General features: G+C 40.9%; 1 protein-coding gene across 1 annotated transcript in view; it reads right to left on the minus strand.

The window, feature by feature from the left end:
* CACNA2D3 (calcium voltage-gated channel auxiliary subunit alpha2delta 3) overlaps nt 1-20,717 on the minus strand; it is an 864,587-nt gene that overhangs the window by 166,632 nt on the left and 677,238 nt on the right. The window contains exons 25-27 of the mRNA XM_053669475.1: nt 19,193-19,288; nt 14,533-14,654; nt 11,894-11,974 (exon numbers count right to left, since the gene is read on the minus strand). Of these exons, the coding sequence (XP_053525450.1) occupies nt 11,894-11,974; nt 14,533-14,654; nt 19,193-19,288 (299 nt within the window). The remainder of the gene's footprint in view (nt 1-11,893; nt 11,975-14,532; nt 14,655-19,192; nt 19,289-20,717) is intronic.

The raw sequence follows: 20,717 nt of genomic DNA on the forward strand, positions 1-20,717 counted from the left end.
ATACATACTCTGAAATACCCCCAAAATACAGAAGGAAGAAAACAGAGAGTTGAAAATAATAGATGATAGAAACAAAGGGGCAAGATGAAATTTTTGAGACAACTAGGAATTTAAAGACTGACCAGGTAATAGGTAGTTAGAAATTATTATTTTGAGGCAATGGTATTGTTATATTAAAACAAAAAGAACTTCTTATCCTTTAAAAATGTGTACTGAGATATTTATGGGTGGATTATTTAATGATCAATATTTAATTTAAACTAATTTGGATGGTGTGGAAGTGTGCTGGGGGTTAAAGGGCACGATGGCCATGAAGTAGATAGCTCCGGGAATTGAGTGAAGACACATGGAGATTCTTTTTATGTTTTTGTCTACTTTTGAGTATATTCAATGTTACCCAAAATTGTAAAAAAATAACTTCAAGGTCTGTGGACTTATGAATAACTAGTTTACTAGAAATCCCTACATCAGCAAGACTGCAGAGGAAGAGTGGAGGGTGAGGCTGTAAATGAAACTGGGACTTCAACTTGGAATCTATTACATCTGATAGGCCTATTTGAGAAGGAGAGAAGCTGTTGAGTAGTAAGCAGAGTAAAGTGAGAGAGGTCTGGCTTGTCATTAAAATGCCATGAATGACATGTAAAGCCTTGAGAGCAGATAGAAGGCACAGTTAGAGACCCTCAGGGTCCCCAAACATTAACAACTAGGGACATGAGTGGAATCAGCGAAGGAGACCCAGGAGAGGTAAGCAGCCAGGTAAGCAATACTTGAAGGAGAACATGATCAACATGGAGAAGACCTGCTGACAGACCAAGAAAAAGAACATTTGAAGTTCAATTTTGGATTTGGTTATGTGGAAGTTTGGGGTACCCCTGATGAGAAATGTTTCATTGTGAATAAAACCTGATTGGAGTGAGTTCCAGAGAGAATGGGAGACAGGAAATGGGGACAGCATACAGCATAAAAGAGTAAGAAATACATGACACAAATAAAATAATAACAAAAATAATTTTGGTTTAAAACCTGAATATATCAGCAAAAAATCTGAAAGATGGTGGAAGAAGGCTAGTAAAGGCATATAATATAATCATGTCCTACATTTTCAAAGAGATTTGTACACTCTCATATGCCTGAGCCTGGTCATATGTAATTTGTCCTCGAAGGACGAATGACATCCAGATGCTAATCCTGACCTCATGCAGATCCTTTCACCCAGAGTAGAACCAGGAGTTCTTGGTGAGAATGGAATTTGGGAAGCTGTGGGAATAAAAAGCCTTTGATCAACGCTGTCCCTTTCCCAGCACAGACTGACTAAAGCTTTTTCTATGAACAAGGAAGTCTACAGACTGACTGACAAAGCGTTTATGCTCCTGATGCAATTGCTCATGCTCACCCCTTCCTTCCAGGGAGCACGAAGGCACACTAGTTCATTTATACTTTGCAGGCCTTTCACTTAGGATGAGTCATATATACTATGATCTTAACCAAGATCAAAATCGCAACAAGGTCACTAGGGGATTTGCCTGGATGAAAGCACTTAAATAAATCCCAAAATCTCTCATGAGCCATGTTAGGGGAAAAAAATCGCAGGAACTATTTTCCACCAAAGCATGTGAGGGCATTTCTAATGTTCTACCAAGTATTATGCTGATTACACTGTTCAGAGATTTATAAACTAGAGTGAAGATTAAGTAAATCACTGTCTTGACTGACAATGAGAACATATATTTTTAGAAAGCTTAGGATCTTAGATTGGGATTTCTGTGTAACCACACATACAAAAACATCAGGCACAACTGATGGACACCATCTGATATATGAAGCTCAGTCTTCAACATCTACTTATATAGCCTCTGACTTAAACATCCACTTCCCTTCTATAAGAGAAAAAGATGGTGAAAGGAGTGAACAAGTCAGCAGTTTATGTTTTTTTTTTTAATGGACTGTGATGTATTTTCATCTAAAGCAGGGATTGGCAAACTTTTTTTATGTAAGGGGCTGAGCACTATATATTTTTGGCTTTGTAGTCAACACAGTCTCTATCCAACTACCCAGCTCTGCCTCCTTTTAGTAAGAGGTAACTATAGACAATGAAGAAATGACTTTGTAGTTCAATAAAATGTTATTTACAAAAATGGCTGAAATATATCTGACGAAGTACTTATATCCAGAATATATTAAAAACTCTTCTTTTAAATATTTTTTTATTTTATTGATTATGCCTTTACATTTGTTCTATTTCCCCCCTCCATTCCCCTCCACCCTGCACACCCCTCCCCCAGCATTCCCTTCTTTATTTCATGAACAAGTGTTTCAAGTTCTTTAGATTCTATATTCCCCTACTGTTCTTACCCTCCCCCTATGTATTTTTATCTATTGTCTATGCTACTTATTTTCTGTATCTTCTCCCCCCTTCTCCTTCTCCCACTCCCCTGTTGCTAACCCTCCTTGAGATCTTCATTTCTATGGTTCTGCTCCTGATCTAGCTGTCCTCTTAGTTTGCTTTTGTTTTAGGTATGGTTGTTAATAACTGTGAGTTTGCTGTCCTTTCACTGTTCATCTTTTTTATCTTCTTTTTCTTAGGTAAGTCCCTTTAACATTTCATATAATAAGGGCTTGGTGATGATGAACTCCTTGAATTTGATCTTATCTGAGAAGCGCTTTATCTGTCCTTCCATTCTAAATGAAAACTTTGCTGGATAGAGCAATCTTGGTTGTAGATCTTTGGATTTCATGACTTGGAATACTTCTTTCCAGCCCCTGCTTGCCTGTAAGGTCTCTTTTGAGAAATCTGCTGATAGTCTGATGGGAACTCCTTTGTAGGTGACTGTCCCCTTATCTCTTGCTGCTTCTAGGATTCTCTCCTTCATTTTAATTTTGGCTAATATAATGATGATGTGCCTTGGTGTGTTCCTTCTTGGGTCCAACTTCTTTGGGACTCTCTGAGCTTCCTGGATTTCCTGGAAGTCTATTTCCTTTGCCAGAATGGGGAAGTTCTCTTTTATTATTGATCAAATAAGGTTTCCACTCATAACTGTTCCTCTTCCCCCTCTGGTACCCCTATAATTCGGATGTTAGAGCGTTTAAAGATGTTCTGGAGGTTCCTAAGCCTCTCCTCATTTTTTTGAATTCTTGTTTCTTCATCCTTTTCTGTTTGGTCATTTTTTCCTTTCTTCTGGTCTGCTCCCTTGATTTGAGTCCCAGTTTCCTTTCCATTACTATTGTTTTCCTGTGCATTACCATTCATTTCAATTAGTTTAGCCTTCATATGTTCCTCTATTTTGTGACTAAAATCAACCAGTTCTGTGAGCATCCTGATCACCAGTGTTTTGAACTGTGCATCTGAAAGTTTGGCTATTTCTTCATCGCTTAGATTTATCAACTCTGGGGCTCTGAGTTGTTCCTGAGCCATGTTTTGATCTGTTCGTGCCTGTTACGTATGAGGAGAGGCCCCTTGGGCATTCACCAGGGCGGGGCCACCCAGGTAGCTGGTTTGTGACACTGTATGTGGGGGCGGGGTCAGAGAGGGAGCATTGGCAGTCCTCTCTGCTCACCCAGTCCGCCTCACTGCTTGCCCCGGCCCCTGCTTATCTGAGCACAAATGTGTGAGTCTGCTGCCCTACACCAGCCCCAGGGGCCTGCACGGTCTGTCTCAACGCTCGGCTCTTCACTGGTTTATCTGTGCACAAATGCACTACCAACTGCAGACAGCCAGCCATGCCTCTTCCCTGGGTTCCGCCCGTAGCTAGCCCACACCTGGGATCCGTGCCCTCGGCTGCCTGTGCACCACCTGGGAGATCTTTCTTTTTCGACCTGCTCCACTGCTGGCTTCGCCCCTCTCACTGGTTTAGCTGAGCAGTTCACTGTTTTTGGACTCCGTAGTCGATTTTCTGTGTGGTTTGGTTGCGTTTATTATTGTTAAAACTTTGTTGTTTTTAGGTTTGGTTGTGCAAGGATGCAAAGTGTTCCCACCTACGCCTCCATCTTGGCTAAGTCCTCCAGACTATATAAAAAACTCTTATCCCTCAACAGTAAAATGACAAATAAGGTAATTTAAATATATGTAAAAGGTCTGAATATACAATTTTCCAATGAAGATATGCAAGTGGCTAAAAAGCATATGAAAAGATGTTCAGCATAATTAGTCTTTAGGTAAGTGCAAATCACTTTACACCCACTAGAATGGCTAAAATGAAAAAGACAGACAATAACAACTGTTAATGAAGATGTGGAAATATTGGACCCATCATGCACTGCTGGTGGGATTGTAAAATACTGCAGCTACTTTGGAAAACAGCTTGGCAGTATGTCCAAATATCAAACACAGAATTAGGTGACCCATCAATTCTATTCCTAGGTCTTTACCCAAGAGACATAAAAACATATCCACATAAAACTTGTACCTAAATGTTCACATAAACATCATTAATAGCAGCTAAAAAGTATAAACAACCCAGATGTCTATCAACTGTTAAATGGATAAATAAAATTCTGTATATACATACAATAGAATATCATTTGGCAATTTAAAAAAGTATTGACACATGTTACAATATGGATGGACCTTGAAAACAGTAAGGTAAGTGAAAGAAACTGATCACAAAAGACTACATACTGTGTGATTTCATTTATCTGCAATGTCCAAAATAGGCACACTCACAGAGACATAAAGTAGAAAGAATAGTGGTTTCCTCGAGTCGGGATGGGAAGTGGGGTATTAAGAATGAGAATGTGTGTACAGGTGATTCTTTTTGGAGTGTTAAAATTGTTCTAAAATTAGATAATGGCTATGGTTACACAGCTCTGTCAGTATACTAAATCCCAATGAACTATACACTTTAAATTAGTAAATCTTATATAACATATATCTCAAGAAAACTGTAAATAAACAAAACACAATAAAATAGGTTGCAGCCTATGATTACAGATTCCCATAACTATAGTTTGTCAACTCCTATTTTAAGGCATAGGTGCATGAAGATGTGAGCTTCCAAGTTGTACTATGAAAGGTATCAAGATACTATCACGACACTCCCTATGCACATTTTCACAGAGAATAGCACGTAGCAATAAGCAGTGGCCAGTGAGTGGTGGTGGATGTAACATATAGTTATTCTTCACAACATAACATCAATAATAGTTTGCTGTAATAATAATAACCATTACTGAGCCCTCAACTGTGATGAACATTTGCCAAGTACTTTATATGTACAAGTTTGTATATATATATACATATATATATATATATATATGTGTATGTATATATATATATATAGTCATTACATCTCTCAATAGGAACCAAAGGGGTTCTAGCTTTCCTAAAGTTAGATTGAATCTGAGTGCAAGAAATATTCTACTATTGGCTCATAATAAAATAAATATCAATCTTTAAAACTAGGCTGTTGGAAATCCAAAGCACCAATCAACCTCATTTTACAAACTTGAAAACTCAGGCCCAGAACAAGAGGGGAGAATGGCTCTGTGTTCACTCTGATGTCCTGGATTCACATTGGCTTTAATGTTCAAATCTCACCACGAGCTCAAAAGAGGGATCTTGCCCACAGAGAATATATAAGCCAGGTATGAGGACCTGTTACCCTAAAATTCTGCTGCTGATTTTTAGGGGAGGGTGTGTTGGGGCTTTGACTCAGGTTTATAAAAGGATGGTGACTCTTGGTAGTGAGTGTCCTGTGGAGTTAGCACAGGGGATCCAGTTTCTCAAAACTCTGGGCTATTTTTATTCCTGGAGCAGCAATCCTCACCATACCTGTCACTGGCCACCATGGTATGTGGAACAGCTGATCTAAGTGGTCAACTCTAACTGAGATTCTGGTGCAGACTTGTAATACAGCATGACCGGTAGCTGTATCACTAATCCATGTCTATAAAGGTTGCTGTTGTCAGTCCTACTAGCTTAGACCTCCTTTTGCCACTGCATTGCATCCATTTGTCAGCTTAAAAAAACAAATGCCAAACACATAAAAAGCCCCATGTCATAACTGACATTTAGAGCAAAGATTTGCCTTGGGTTTTCCACTTGCCCTGGTTATTTATCAACCTGATCATCAGTCTTGCTTTTAGATTCTAGTAAATAGCCCCTAAACCTGAAAGACTCATTTGTGTCTCAGAGTACCCACCTGGAACATATGCACAACATGTATGAGGGATCTTGTTCAAAAGTCTTGGAGAAGTCTGTTCCCTTCGTCTGGAATGCTCTTCCCATAGATATTTGCATAAGGGCTGCATCATGTCACTCAGAACTCTGCTCACATCACCTGCTTATAGATGCCTTCCCTGAACCCCACCCATAATCTGGAGAGGCACCAGTGCCACCACATACCCATACACAGGTATGTATGAACATGAGCATGCATACTGCCTTTGCCACTGCTGACCACACTTCATCTCTTTACCCCGATCTACGTGTATTTTCTATAGAGCATTTACCATTACTGGAAGCTCCCTTTCTCTCCCTTCCTCCAGGCAGGTGATGCTTGTCTGTATCTCTCACACAAATGGAAGCTTCCACTGGTAGCACTTGTTCCCACTCAGTGTTCTCACGGAGTGTGGCAGCATTGGGGTGAAATGGTTCTTCATGGGGCAGCTGTCACCTCAGCCTCTGGCAATGGGATGCCAATAGTCCCTCCAATTCCACAAAGTTCTTGGGTGCTTATTCACAGCTGTGTCCCCATTGCTAGGTACACAGTAGATGCTACATGTGTATTTATTGAATGGTTTAGTTAAAAATCAAGAAATGAAACAAAATCTTTCTGTAAACGAGCCTGTAAGGGAAAATACGGAATATGAAAGCACCAAGAGTTGGAGCTTCCTGCCAGTTTACACATTTCTCAGTCTCACACCTACTGACACTTTGAACCAGGTAATTCTGCTTTGTAGGATGTTTAGCAGCATTCCTAACCTCTACCCACTAGATGCCAGTGGCACACTTCCTTACCGGATGTAAGAAAAATGCTTCTGGATGTTGTCAAATATCTCCTTGAGGTGGGGGTAGGGGAATTGCCCCTGGTTGAGAACTACTGGTTTAATCAATAAGTGTTAATTTCTGCCAAGACAAAAAGAGCCCTTTTGTGAAGATCTAACAATGCAGAGGTTTATCCATGCAGACCTGATACATGATCCTGACATACTATTTAACTCACATATACCAAACATGTAAAATCCCAATGAAATAGTGTCAAGCTGAATGTTTGCCTATACCATTTGCCAATATTACTCATCCAATACTAACGAAGAGTCCATATTGAATACTACAGTCAGTTTAAAAGCACATAGTTGACAAAAGCTAATGGTCAAAGATGTTAATCAATCTCTTTCCTAATTAGCTAGTTAAAATGTAATCTTTTGTCCTATCACCAAGCATTTCCCTTTATCACGCTGCCTGGAATTATACAAATGACACCCATAACCTGCACTTTCAAACTGCCTTCTTTGAATGACTTAATGTATCTAATGTGGTCTGTATTCTTTGCAAAGGAACAGACTAGCAGATCAGAGCTCCCCACTCCATCTACCCCCAAATTTGCTAAAATTTATCGAGTTTTACATTTTAACAAGTGAAATGTTGGCATGTAAATTATTCCTCAACAAATCTGTTTTTTAAATTTTCTGTAAAAAGCTAATGCTTCTAATATGTATAATCTCTTTCTGCTACTGCTGAGACCAGTTATTCCAAGCATCAAGTTTTATGCTTGGACCTCAGACAAGACATCTGCTAATGCAGAGGTAACTACTGGGTTTATGTGACTGCCATTGGGATGGGACACTAAACAGTTTTCATTCTTAAAATATCTCAGTTGGTCTGTTACTATATGTTACTCACATATTACTATAGTGAGGATTGGCGTTTTAGCTGCTGAGTAACTCCCTTAGCATCTTAGTCAAGCACTGTACCCCTACTGTCTGAAGAGTAGGTTTCACAAGCTTGCATACCTACACATGACAGGTAACAATGAACCCCATCTTCCTTGAGCCATTTGTTCGTTCTTTTAGATAAACTTACCACATGTCAGCCTTTATACCATGAATAACAAGATGCCTGGGACAGTCCTTATTTTTGGAGAGTTTACGATTTATTTAAGCAATCAAACTGGAACCATATTGGGAGAGATTTTTGACTTTAATATGTTAAAATTTACATTTTAAAGCAAATGCAAGTAATTTGGAACTTGTAGTTTATTATTTTAAAAATCCAGAAATCTGAACTTAAGAAAAATTGAGATTGGGCATTTTGTATTTGTCAGAAGGAAGGTCTAGAAGGAGAACAGGAAGGTCAGAAAAACTCCATGAAAAGGAAGAAGTTCCCTGCACGGTTACACCTTGCAGCTTGTCTCAGCTCCTCCCTGCTGTTCATTGCTCTTCTTTTGCAGGTCATTTCCATCCAAGTAGAGAGGAAGCAAAGCCTATGACTCTTTATTAGTCACCATGGCCCAGTCCCTCCACTGAGAGTAAATGAAGAATTAATGCTATGATCTGTGCAATTTATGAAACTTAAGTCATAATAACTATGTAAGGGCAGAACAGGTTTCTACAAACTTAATTCAATTTATAGAATTCCTATCAAGGACTGATCCACTATGTTTCAGGTACTCCATTGGGTTATGCTGTGAGGGACATAAGATGAATAGATCAAAGTCTTTGACCTCTAGGACCTTCTAGATAATTGGTTAGCTTTTCAATTCACTTGCCTTGTGTAGACATGGCTTAAAAACAACTTATTGAATACACTGAAGTCTCTGGGGCAAGGAAGGGTAAGTCATTTATAGAGCCTGGTTATCATTTATTTATATCTAGAGTACCTGGTAAAAGCAAGAGATAAGAAAATTTTCATTGACTAAATGAGGGAATCAATAGATATGCTGCCAATGTAGAGATAACAATGGGTTACTCCCAATCCTCACATTTTTATATGTCTTCATATACAGGTATTTTCTTGCTCAGTTTCTCATTTTATCCTCAAGTCAACCCAGAGTAAGATGATAGAGGTAATTATCTCAATCTGATTTTAGACTGATCATCAGAGATCTAAGACCACACATTTAGTAAGTTAGAGAGTGACTGACAAATCTATGTGGACCTTCCAGTCCAAGGTTTCCGTGTGACACACACAGAAGGTCCCAGGGCTGGAAAGACTCGGGATGTCAAAGACAAAGTCCTACCTCTTCTCCCTTTTAGTGGGAAAGCAATAAAAAAAAAATTCAGCATGCCAGTGGCAGCTGGAGAGTTGGCAGGTTCCTCAAGAGAAGGACTGTAAGCAATGTCATAGGCTGAGAAGATGGATGGGGCCCATTTATGCACTGGGGCTGGCACATAAATGGAGTCCTGCCCAGTCTGACTGCCCTTTCTTCAAAGATGTCATTGACAGATGAGTATCTAAATGTTTTTGTTTAAAATTGAAAACAAGAAAAAAAAGTAAGAAGAGAATAACATAAAAACAAAACAAGAATCTCTTTTTACTCCAAACAGATATGTGTAGCCAAGGAACATGAGAATACCAGATCCGGCCTGGGAGCCATGCTGGCTTTTCAAAGTCGTCCTTGACAATTATTTGCAAAATTGTACACCTTTCTCTTCAGATAAATTTCAATTTAACACAAGGATTTCATTGAAACCCCGAATGACTGCCAGTTGGCTGGATCCCATCTGCTGTTGTAGGCACACTGGTGGGGGACAAGCCTGCTCACATATTCCATGTTCACCTGCCAAAACCAGGCTTCTTCCTCAATTAAAATGGCCTTTTTTTATTTTAGAGTGGTAAACAATGTCTACTTAATTTGAGGAAAATACACAGAAGAAAGTTACGGAAACTAATCACATAGTGACATGATGGATGAGTCAGAATCAATGAAATGGGGGAAGTGCTGAAGCGGCCACTCTCCTTCTGAAGACAAAAAGGTCCTCCTGAGGTCATTGCCATCATGGTGCTGCATCCATGGCAGCCTTCAAGATCACACTGAGCAAATCTGTTTTATCTTATGCCTACCAAACACACTGAGAAAAGGAAGGCTAATTAATAATTGCCAAATTTAAAAGGTAAGAACTCAGTTCCTCAGATAACCTTGCTTCTTTATCTTGCTCTGTAATTATTTTTTGAAAATGAGGATCAGTTGACACTTACTGAGCAGCAATAAACAAGAGGACGTGTCTTCTACTCACTCAAGATAGTCACTGGCCAGTTGTATAACTCAACAGAAGACCAACAAACCCTTTGGAAAAGTTACATTCTCCTCCAGACTGGATGCACAGGACCTAGGCTGACTCCATGTTTCACCCTTACTCAGCCAAATACACATTCATGATGTATGAGATGCTTAGAAACATCTGGGCATAGTGTAATGAACTTGGACAGAAGTGGCTTGGAAGGGCACAGGCATCTCAGGGTCAACACAGAGCATCCTTTGGGATGACTGAATGAGAAACCCAAGGAGAAGATTTTAAAAAGAAATTTCAAACAGAGAGACAGACAGCGCTGGTCAGACTATGTCACTGACTGGTGCTGCATGTGGCACCAAGTGCAGAGAGACATCATGCCCCCAGAACTAGCTGGCTGGGCAGCCTGGAGGTTAGCAAGTCTGACCTCTTTTAAGCACAAACAAATCTTGCTGAGTTAAAATAATGATCCCGTCTCCTAGTTTTGTCAAGGAACATGAGACACTAAGTGACAAAATTTAAAGACAGCAGCCATGAATCCTCAGAGTCCTTATCTCCTGGCTGATTAGTTACAGGTCTGCCTAGTTCAGGATGAGCTATAGGTCAGACACATAAGACTGTCTAACTTGGTATACCCAATAACCCATATATTTATGGGGACTGTTATGGGCAACTGTCCCCAAATTTTTCAATACTTGTTAATAGAATTAGGACATAGGCTTAAATCGGAAATAAAGTGGGAAAAAACCCCGGTGTTTCCTAGCCAAAGAATAACCACTTCAAACCAGTCTGCTCTGTTTGCTTTTCTTCCCACAAACATTTGAGAAGACACAGAAGTTGATATTCAAAGCCACCCTCCAGCACAACTTGTTGAGAGAGTCTGCTCCAAAACAAAAATCATTCCTTTTGGTAAATCTAGATAACATCAGAATGGAGCTTGGAAAATCTTACCCAACCATCAACCAATGGATTCAAGAATTATTTATCAGAAATAGATGATGAGCCAAACATGCTTTTAAGCTCCATTTTTCTTAGCAGCTGTCCTCCAAGGCGGGCTTGTGGCAGTTTATGGCCCTTTAGGCCAAATACCACCAGTGAAAGTTCCCAGCCAGCCACAGATATCTCCTGACACTCTTGAGAGCCAGAGAGATGGGAAAAGCCAGAAACAGGTTTTCATTTTTTTCTTTTTCTTCTTCTTCTTCTCCTTTTTTTTCCCAACAATTCAAGACTCTCAATTACAAGATGTTTTGGCTTTCTCAAACCCAGCACCTGCAGATACATTTAACTCTAATTCTTCAGGGGGATTAGGGTGATGAAAATCACAGGCTCACTGAAGAAGAGCACATTTCGGCTTGTATTTGCCTAAAACAAGCCCACAATCTCCTTGTAATGCTCAGTGTGATCCTAACGATGTACGAGTGTGAGATCTGGCACTTTCCTTAAATGAGCATGCTACCATTTGCCGGGAAAGTCTCCTCTGCACACCAACATTTCATACTGGCTCAGAGTTTAAGACTAGAAGTCCTGGGAAAGATTTCTGTTTTTCTATCAACTACAACCAGCTGTCAGAACTTTGCATTGGAGGAGATGACACTGAGATAAAAAGGGAGTAATTTAATTTTTCTTCCTTTGAAAAAAAACTTTCTAGTATGTAGAAATAGTTGACTGGCCAGGTAAGTGGATGCCTTGCTTGTTTTATATTCATCGATTGAAACCCACTGTGTACCTGCAACCACAGGAGATTTCCGTTCATCCAGGAGCTGGATGGAGGTGCTCGCTGTCACCACGTTGCTTTTGTTGACTGTTCCTATAGGAAGAAAAACCAAAAATGGAGATAAGTCTAGAGCACATGTTAAGAGAGTAATTATACTGACTCTCAGTCACCAGTGCTGCAGATGGTGCTGGGGCTCGCTTCCCAGAACCGGGAGCTGGCCTGCTGTCAGCGCAGGTGCTGGGTAGCCGTCCTCCCCACTAAAGGATCTACACTCCGAGTCATGGCCGCCTTACACTGGGGAATGTTCAGCCTCTTCCCATCAAAAGTATTGACCACCATGGAGGGAGCACATTTTTTCTAATTTGTGGTTACTAACTGCAGTGTTTACTTGTGTCAGTAATCATATTTATATTGCCTTTCTAAATATAGCCATGGAGAGCTGCATGAGATAAAGTTCTGAAATTATTTTACAAGAAGTTGAGAACTTTAGATCTGATTTGTTAGTTAAAACTTGTACTGAATTATAAATTTCTAATTGTAAATCCAGCTTTTTCTTAGCAAAACCATTCTAAACAGGGATAGAATTGGAAAGCAGTTCTTCCTCTTTTTAACGTGCTAACAGTAAGGCATTAATGTTAAGAGATTTTTAATTACTAACAATGGTTCCAATAGTCATGAATTAAAAGATGCTGAGCACAAATTCCTAGCCAGTTCCTGCCTTATAAAAGATGTTCAATGAATGTGAGTTAAACGGAACTTAGAAACAGAAAAAGGCAGACCTGAATTTGAATGCCCTTATGACCAAAACAATTAAGAATTTTTCCTGGCCCAAGCCTGAGCATTAATGAAAACCAGCTTGTTTTCCAGTGTGTACAGATACTCAACACACAGTCACAAAAACAAGAGAGCGCTCTCTGCTACAGCACTGGTGATTTTTAACATTTTCCCCTGAATCTAAAAGAGCCATGAAATCTTCTAAGATATTATGTCATCCATAACTTTACCATGAAAAAGGTAGATTCTTTTCATTACATGATTTCATTGAGAGTTAAATGAAAACACCACTTGCCAAAAGCCAATTAGGCAACAGCCTTAATCAGAATTCGTTTTTTCCAGACATAATTCTTTGTAGGAAAAACAGTGAATAGTAACCAAGCAAACTGAAACGACAGGCCATCTAACACATGCACACACACACACACACACACACACACACAGCACTTTTTGGGGTGCTCACATCTCCCAGGGCTTCTTTCAGTCCAGTTTTGGGCAAAGTTACTCTGTCAAAAAGAATAACTTAGTGATTCCAGTCCAGATCTATTAGGCTAAGTTCTATTTTTTTTTTCTGTAGAGGACTATGAAAAAGAAAGTATTAGGTGACCACAATGATAGAAGACAATGTTGGTAGGTTTGCAGCAGAATGAGAAGGTCTGCAGTCTTATTTGACATATTCAGCAATGAAGTGTGTACCAATAACAAAAACAAAGAGCTCTAGTCTGGAAATTCATGTTTGAGAACACACATGTGTATGGGCATGGGCACATATAGGCCTGTCAGTGAAGGAGCACAGGCTCCAACAATCTCAGATCAAATGGAAACCTAATGATATCTTGTCAAAAATCTCACCCAGCAGGGGAAAGTCTATAGTAACATTTCACTTTTTCTTTAATATCTTCATTAATGAGGAATCTTCTTTATAATGAGTCCATTCAACTAATTATTAGACAACTCTCATTATCATGTCTTATGTAGATTTCAAAAGAATCTTTTCTGAAGGTGTTTTCATTCATGGCAATGAATTGAAGGGTCTTTGACACTAAGCATTCAAGAGCCTCCATTAGGGTTGACTTGAGAATGCTTGAATGAGGTTAATGCAAAAGGCCCTGATATAAAACATAAGTTCAGACTGAACTGTCTGGAGCAATCCAAGTTCACAGAGCTGGGTCTTATTCATCTCTGACGTTTTCATGATGCATAGAGCCTGACACAGAATGAACACTGACAATATTGGATGCATGAGACAAGAAAAAGCCAAGGACAATTGGAAAGCATTTCTGGTCTGGCTTGCTGCTACAGCTGGGGTTGAACAGTGTGCTGTTCTTTTCTGGAGGGGGCTGACATTATTTTTTTATATAATATCATAAAATCTCAAGACTGGAAAAATCACTGGATACATGCCCTCCGTTGGTCACTGCAGCCTTCTGTCAGGAGAGCACAGGCTACACAAACTCTTAGTCCTTACTCCTGCCTGTTGATTTAAATCAGTTCCATGCTGATGGGGAGCTGTGGGCCTCCAAAGTGATGTGACTTGCTGAAGGTTTTGGCAAAGGATGTTATGCCTGCCTGAACTTTCTTTAAATAGGGCCATGACAACATTTTAAAAAATCTTCTGAGAAGTTTGTATTTAAATTCCACAAGGTACAGAATAATGGTCCTCCTTTTGAAATGCTCATTGAAAAACCTGGCTAAGCAAGAAGAGCTTCATTTAATTTGGGGTTGTTACACTTATGCAATAGGTCACTGGTTCAGCACTGGCTCTCAAGGCTGACTTTGGCTCCCCTTAGCATTCAGCAGATCCCTCATACTCTGCAGGCAATGCCCTGGCCAGCAGGACCTGACGACAGAGCCCTGCCTCCCACAAGGACACCTACCTGTGCTGAAGGGGATGGAGTAGACGAAGCTCCCTGGAATCTGCTCAGCAGCTCTTCGGTACCAGAGAGGGAAATGGTCTGCATTAAAAATGTTCTCCTTGTCTCCAGCTTTCAGGAAGTCCCTTGAAATGGGAAGGAATAAGAAGAGCATAGCACCTCTCAGGCAAGGAAAAGCTAGACCCGGGTGCATCCCAACAAGCAGCATTTGTCAGATAAAAACAGTGTTTGCCTTTAGAAACCCAACCTGCCTTTCTCAGAGGGCCTGTGCCACTAGATGTACCTATGATGATTCAGAAATATCTTGCAGACCCCTGGCAATCAAAACCCCAGTGGGTGAAATTATTTTTCCTAGATTATCTAGTGAACTCACAAAGCCTCAAGAAATCATATCAAAAGACCAAAGGGTAGTCAGAAAACTGTCTTGCCTTAAAATCCACCACATGGACACAATTTTTCCTCTGGAAGACCTACTTCATAAGTAGATCCCACTTTCCCTAGAAAACATGTAAAGGAAGTAAAGTGGGCCCACATGGGGATATTTGCTCCCTTCTTCCCTCTTCCCTACTCTCCAGCCAAATAAGACTGCTGCTGGTCCCTCCGTCAGTCCCACACCATCCCTGCCTATGGGGCAGCTTCTATCTAGAAGGCTACATGCACTCTCCCTCCTTCCTGTCTAAGTCTCACTCATTTCAAGGTGTGCCTCAAATACCATCTATCACCCAAAGTCCCATACACGTGCTTGCCCCACACTAGGGCCCATAGCCTCAGTCCTTCACACACAGTCTTCCTTTCCCTCAGCTTTATCTGCACAACTTTCATGCCTCTATCCCAAGCCCCCCAAGATCTTTGAGAAAAGGAGCTTTTGTTCATATTTTCCCATCCTTCCACAGCCCTAAATGTACCAAAAAGCCAATGAAAGTTTCTCGTTTGACTTATCGATAGAGTCACATTTACTCTCTAGCACCTGAGTGCTTAGTCTTAGCTGATAGGGTCCAACTCAGGGGAGGAAATGACTGTCTGGTTAGTCCAAAACCTGCAAAGATCATTCAGGAAGGGAGACCAATCAGAGGATAAAATGTATGCAGGGAAGGGAAAAGGCTACTAGTTGAACTAGAAATGGCACCATTTTCTATCCAGTCATTTGCAGGACTGAGGTAGATCATCCAACCATGGAGAGGAATACTCAGACATTTTCTGTTGTCTCATCATGGTTGAATTTATGTGCTAAATTGTATCTCAGTTATTAGAAACTACTTGAGCTTGGCATCCAGTTTAGGAAAACATCCTATAGTTTTAGGGTACGGCCAACCTGTGATCCCTTGATCTCTTCCAAAGATGCAGGAGTCACTTTTTTGACACAAGCCCACGCTGTTGGGGGCCACCCTCTGAGTTCCTAACACTGAACTACACCTCTCTGTAACTTATTCTAGCACATCCTGATTCCTCCCTAAGGGCAGAGACCTTATTTTTCTTGACATTCCCACATCCTACCATTCATTAGGTGCTTTATGTATGCTTAATGATCACAGAATATATCAAATCTCACCCATATAAGAACATCTCAAGCAGTAAAGACAATTTGATATATCTTTTCTAAATAACAGTTCTCAGTTCTTTCAAATCCCTCATAAGTATGGACATCTTTCTGTGTAAGGGCTCCATTTTGTTAATACCCCTATGAAATTTTGTGCTACTGGACCTGGACATAGTTGACCAAAAATGGTCTGACCTTGCTGCCTACTGAATCTTTTTAATTTTTTGTTTGGGCATGAGTGTCTTCATAAGCCTCCTTGGGGAGGCATGGGAAGAAGACAGTTACCAAGCCCTGAGTGGAATGAACAGCTGCTTCCACATTCAGCCATGAGCACGGACATGACATGTTCCCTTGTGTCACTTCTGATCATTAGGAAGATGCATATAACCACTGCAGCAAGGTGCCTTTGACATGCAAGTGCTATAGTGGGCCCTTCTGTAGTCATTCAGACCGTATGATGGAGACATTCAGGCTTTGGGGGTGGCAGCCAATAGGTCTGGAACACTGCACCTCTGGGTATCTGGTGCCTGCTGGGTAGAACCAGACCATGCTGGAGGCTGGGGCAGCATGCAGGAGCCCACAGTGCTCTGCTGTGCATGTGAGAGGGTCTGGTTGACAGGAAACCTTGGGGGGCCTGACAACTACCAATTCATGATTCAGAAGGAAACGGGAAGGGGAGGCCTGATTCCACGGAATCTCTGAAAACACTCATTGGAAAGAGAGACCCTTCTGGGTAAGGTAAAAGCTTTCTTGCGTTTAATTCCTATTCAAGGACTCTCCTTCTCAGCATCTCAAATTTGTCATTTAGGAAGCTGACTATAGTTGTGACTAGTTGTGACTTGATTTTTTCAAGCCCTCATTTACGCTTTACCCTTGAATAATTATTTTTCCAGAGGGCAAGTTCTATAAAGAAATAGAAGCGATGAGATATACATCACCTTCTCCCTTTAGGATTCAGGGAGGCAACGGGAGACACAAGGATAGATTGTCCAATGCTCGAAGATGAAGGCTGTTGCTTGTTTTGGTATCAAAACAAACAAACAAGAAAATAACCACCATGGAACATGGCATCTTGCTAGCCTGTTATCTGTGCTGTCATGGCTGTTAACAGGCAGTTAACAGCTGTCAAAGATGAGCACATGATGCTTGGGTTGCTGAGATGTGCATCTGGCTTGTCTCACTCATTGCCTTCACTCTGTGCATCTGAAAAATGGGGTGATGATCTCCCTGAGTTACTGTGAGGACCAAAAACTCATAGATATGAAACTGCTTTGGGAAGCTAGAAACTCATATACAGCTATGACTTATAGTATCTGTAATATTACAGTGACCCAGAGTGAGCACTCATTAGATATCTAAATGGATGAAATAATTTGTCTTCAAAAAACATATATCATTGATTCATATAGAGGCACCTTGAGTTCTATTGCCTTAGGGTCTTAAATGTGCCTACCCCCCCCCAATCAAATGGCATTCACTGAGACCCAATTAATTGGATACACTCTAGTACCTAGAGCTAGAAAGCTTTTAGAATTTCTTCTTCTTAAAGGGTATACAAGAAAGAGGTCAAAGTTTGGGGGAGAGTACTAGATACAAAGTTCCCATCCTGTAGCTAACTTATACTATCATCAGCCTCCAATACTGGGGTTCCACCTTCTATCCTGCTCTTGGAAGTGTTTTTATTATATAGTCCATGGCTTCCATAACCTGTCATCATCCCCAGTATTAACAGTATGTTCTGAATGTGGCCTCTTGGATCACAGGCAGCATATACAGCATCCAGTGATGCCAGCCTCCACACTGTAGGTACTGCTCTCCTTCCCCCACAGTTCTAACTTTCAGATATGAGCACATTACAACTTCCATTTGACCCACAGAGAATAAACCAAACTCCTGGGCTTTAAGAATCCCATGTATTTGTTTGAGCTATTTTCAGTTTATATAGCCCTCTGACTTGAAGGGCTGCATAATCTGATGGTATCCTGGTAAGTGTAATATTACTATTCTTATTTTGTAGATAAGACTCAGTAACTGACTCAAATAACTCCCTCAAGGTCATTCAGCTCTGCCTGACACCTAGACCCAACTTACACAATACCACAACAGAGAACATCTAAAAATCTATTGACCTGCCAGACACCAGACTTGTATTCATGAGATTGTCTAGTGGTGTCAGGGCCTCATCTAACAGAGGCAACAGCACTGCTGAACTGAGCTGGATAGAAAAGAACCCCTGCTGGGTCACTAAGTCTTGGTTATTCACCATCAGGTACTCCAAAGGTGTGTGTAAGGTTCTCCAGTAACCCCTGAACCCCCACATGTATACTTTGCAAACTTTGTGATTCTCAGATGCCATTTGTTCCTGGCTTAATAAGGTCTTTGCTTCACAGAAAAGAAATTGAGAACTTATGAACAGGCTTAGAAAAGACTTCCCATGTTTACACCAGCTCTGGACAAACACTAATGTGAAGAGTTAGGGCCCTGTGGCTCTCTGAAGACACAGGGACCATGCAGTGGTTTTAGGCCATCTGGGTCCTGGATTCGGCAATGCTCTGCACACTGTCCTCTGGGGTCTCTTTTGAAGTATAATGAAACATTGTCCAGCCAAGTGACACCATACGGCTCTCTCCTCGGTGTGGGTTCTGCAGGCCCTCAGGCTCCATGAAGAGGCACAGAGGTTTATCAAAATACACAAATAAACAGCAGACTCAAATACTGATTCTTGGACAGACAGGAATTCCTCAGCAGAGCTGTGGACCAGCTGAACTCCCTGAAGCCATGTGTCCAGGGATGAGCCGTCCTCCCTCCGGCTGCCCGCCCCCCCCCCCCCCCAGCAGCCTCACAATTTCCAGAGTTCTGAAATGACTCACCAGGGTGGGAGTGGACTCCAGGACAGTGGACAGAAGCCAACAAGCTTGAAGAACAAAGGGTTGTGGAAGGGCCAACGGGCAGGTGAACATACATACTGGGGCCCCATGGTAGAACAGAGAACAAAAATGTCAACAGGACTGGGGTGGCCTGAATTTTGTTTCTACCAGTGGTGGAATTGAGAAATGAAATAAGTGTCCCTTTGAACTTCCCATCTCAGGATCTCCCTGGGTCCCTCGGAGGATCCCTCCTACTTACTGATTGGTGAGCTGCTCAGCCCCAACAAACAGGTTGATTCTCGAGAGGCCCGTGCGAGTGCCGAGGAAGGCAGCCTCCACGCCCTTGTCAGAATTTCTGAAACACAGCAGCAGATGTCAGGGGGGTTCTTCCAGACAGTGAACAGATCATGGCTTTTGCATTTTAAGACTAATGGAATCTTTTATGGAATAGCAGTTTTGAAACCTGAAATTTAAAAAGAGATTATAGAAACACACATATACATCCCCAAGCACAGAATGCAAACTGTCACTTATAAAAGTTTTCATCCTACTTTTTGTAAGAAAATCTAAGAACTCCGTGACAAACAAAAGCATCATGAGAAATTGCACCCCTAAAGCTAAATAAGCACACTTTTACCCCAAGTTTCTGGGTACAAGTCAGAGAGACTGAGAGTCAGCTTGTGTGGAGACAAGTCAGAGAGACAGAAGACTGAGAATGGGAACAACTTGAAGGAGAGGAAGCAAATCCTGAAAGTGCGCTTTTTTATATTGATGCTACAAAGTCCACTTTTGGACTTGGGACCATTTGTGGAATCTGTCATTAACAAAAACAAGCAACTGAGCCATTGAATCAAATCTGCAGCATCGTACAGTCTGGAAATGTCTGAGACTTGAATGCAACCCCATTTGGGGGCACCAACATGCAACTTCTACCAGAGCACAGGCTTATCCTCACCACCAACCCCAGGGAGGCGAGTAAAGATATGGCTTCTTCCAACAGCCCTGCAGGTGCTATTCACAGGCACCTATGGCCTTAACAAGAAAAGTCACTTTAAAATTCACTGAAGAATTTTTTCCCAACTTTTGAGGTTATTTTATATTTGAATATGTTTTTTAGGAAGTTTGCAGTGCATATTTCTTTTAAAAAAATCAAATGGTTTTCTCAACAAATACATAATTTTATTTTCAATGAAAGTATGCAGAGAATACTGATATTGAGTTTGCTTCCCTGCCCAGGGTGCTAGTAACAATTTGATTCGAAGCATTATCCTTGTCATCTGCAATATAAGATCATTTGGTTACTTGATCTTTATGGTAGTCAGAGTGGTCAATACTACTTTTAAGTATTTAGGGGTGAATGAAAACCAACATTATGCATTTGTTTCTGTTTGTAGCCAATACCAAATTGAAAAGCCAGGCTGCCCAATCAGTTACAGATGTGGACTACAAAGCAAGCTACCATTTTGGAAATCTTTAGCATGTGTTAGGAGTGAATCAGCAAACTTTGCACAAGATTTTGAGTTTCATGAAAGCCTAAAAGAAACATTTCCACATCGACCAGACAATGCAATCACAGGAAAGGCTTTGACTCTTTCCCAACATCCCAGGGAATAAGATCCATGTAGGGAAGCATTCCCAAAACACAGCACATTTAATGAGAACGATAGTCTCTCTTTGGAGCTTCAGGCTCATGTATTAACTTGCTTCCTCACATGTCTATATGGGATAATTAGACTCATTTTAATCTTAAAATGACTGGTGTGGCTCAGCAGGTTGGACATTGC

The sequence above is a fragment of the Artibeus jamaicensis genome, unplaced genomic scaffold (genome assembly GCF_021234435.1).
Source record: "Artibeus jamaicensis isolate MK-2021 breed Jamaican fruit bat unplaced genomic scaffold, CSHL_Jam_final contig_519, whole genome shotgun sequence".
Classification (NCBI taxonomy): Eukaryota; Metazoa; Chordata; class Mammalia; order Chiroptera; family Phyllostomidae; genus Artibeus; species Artibeus jamaicensis.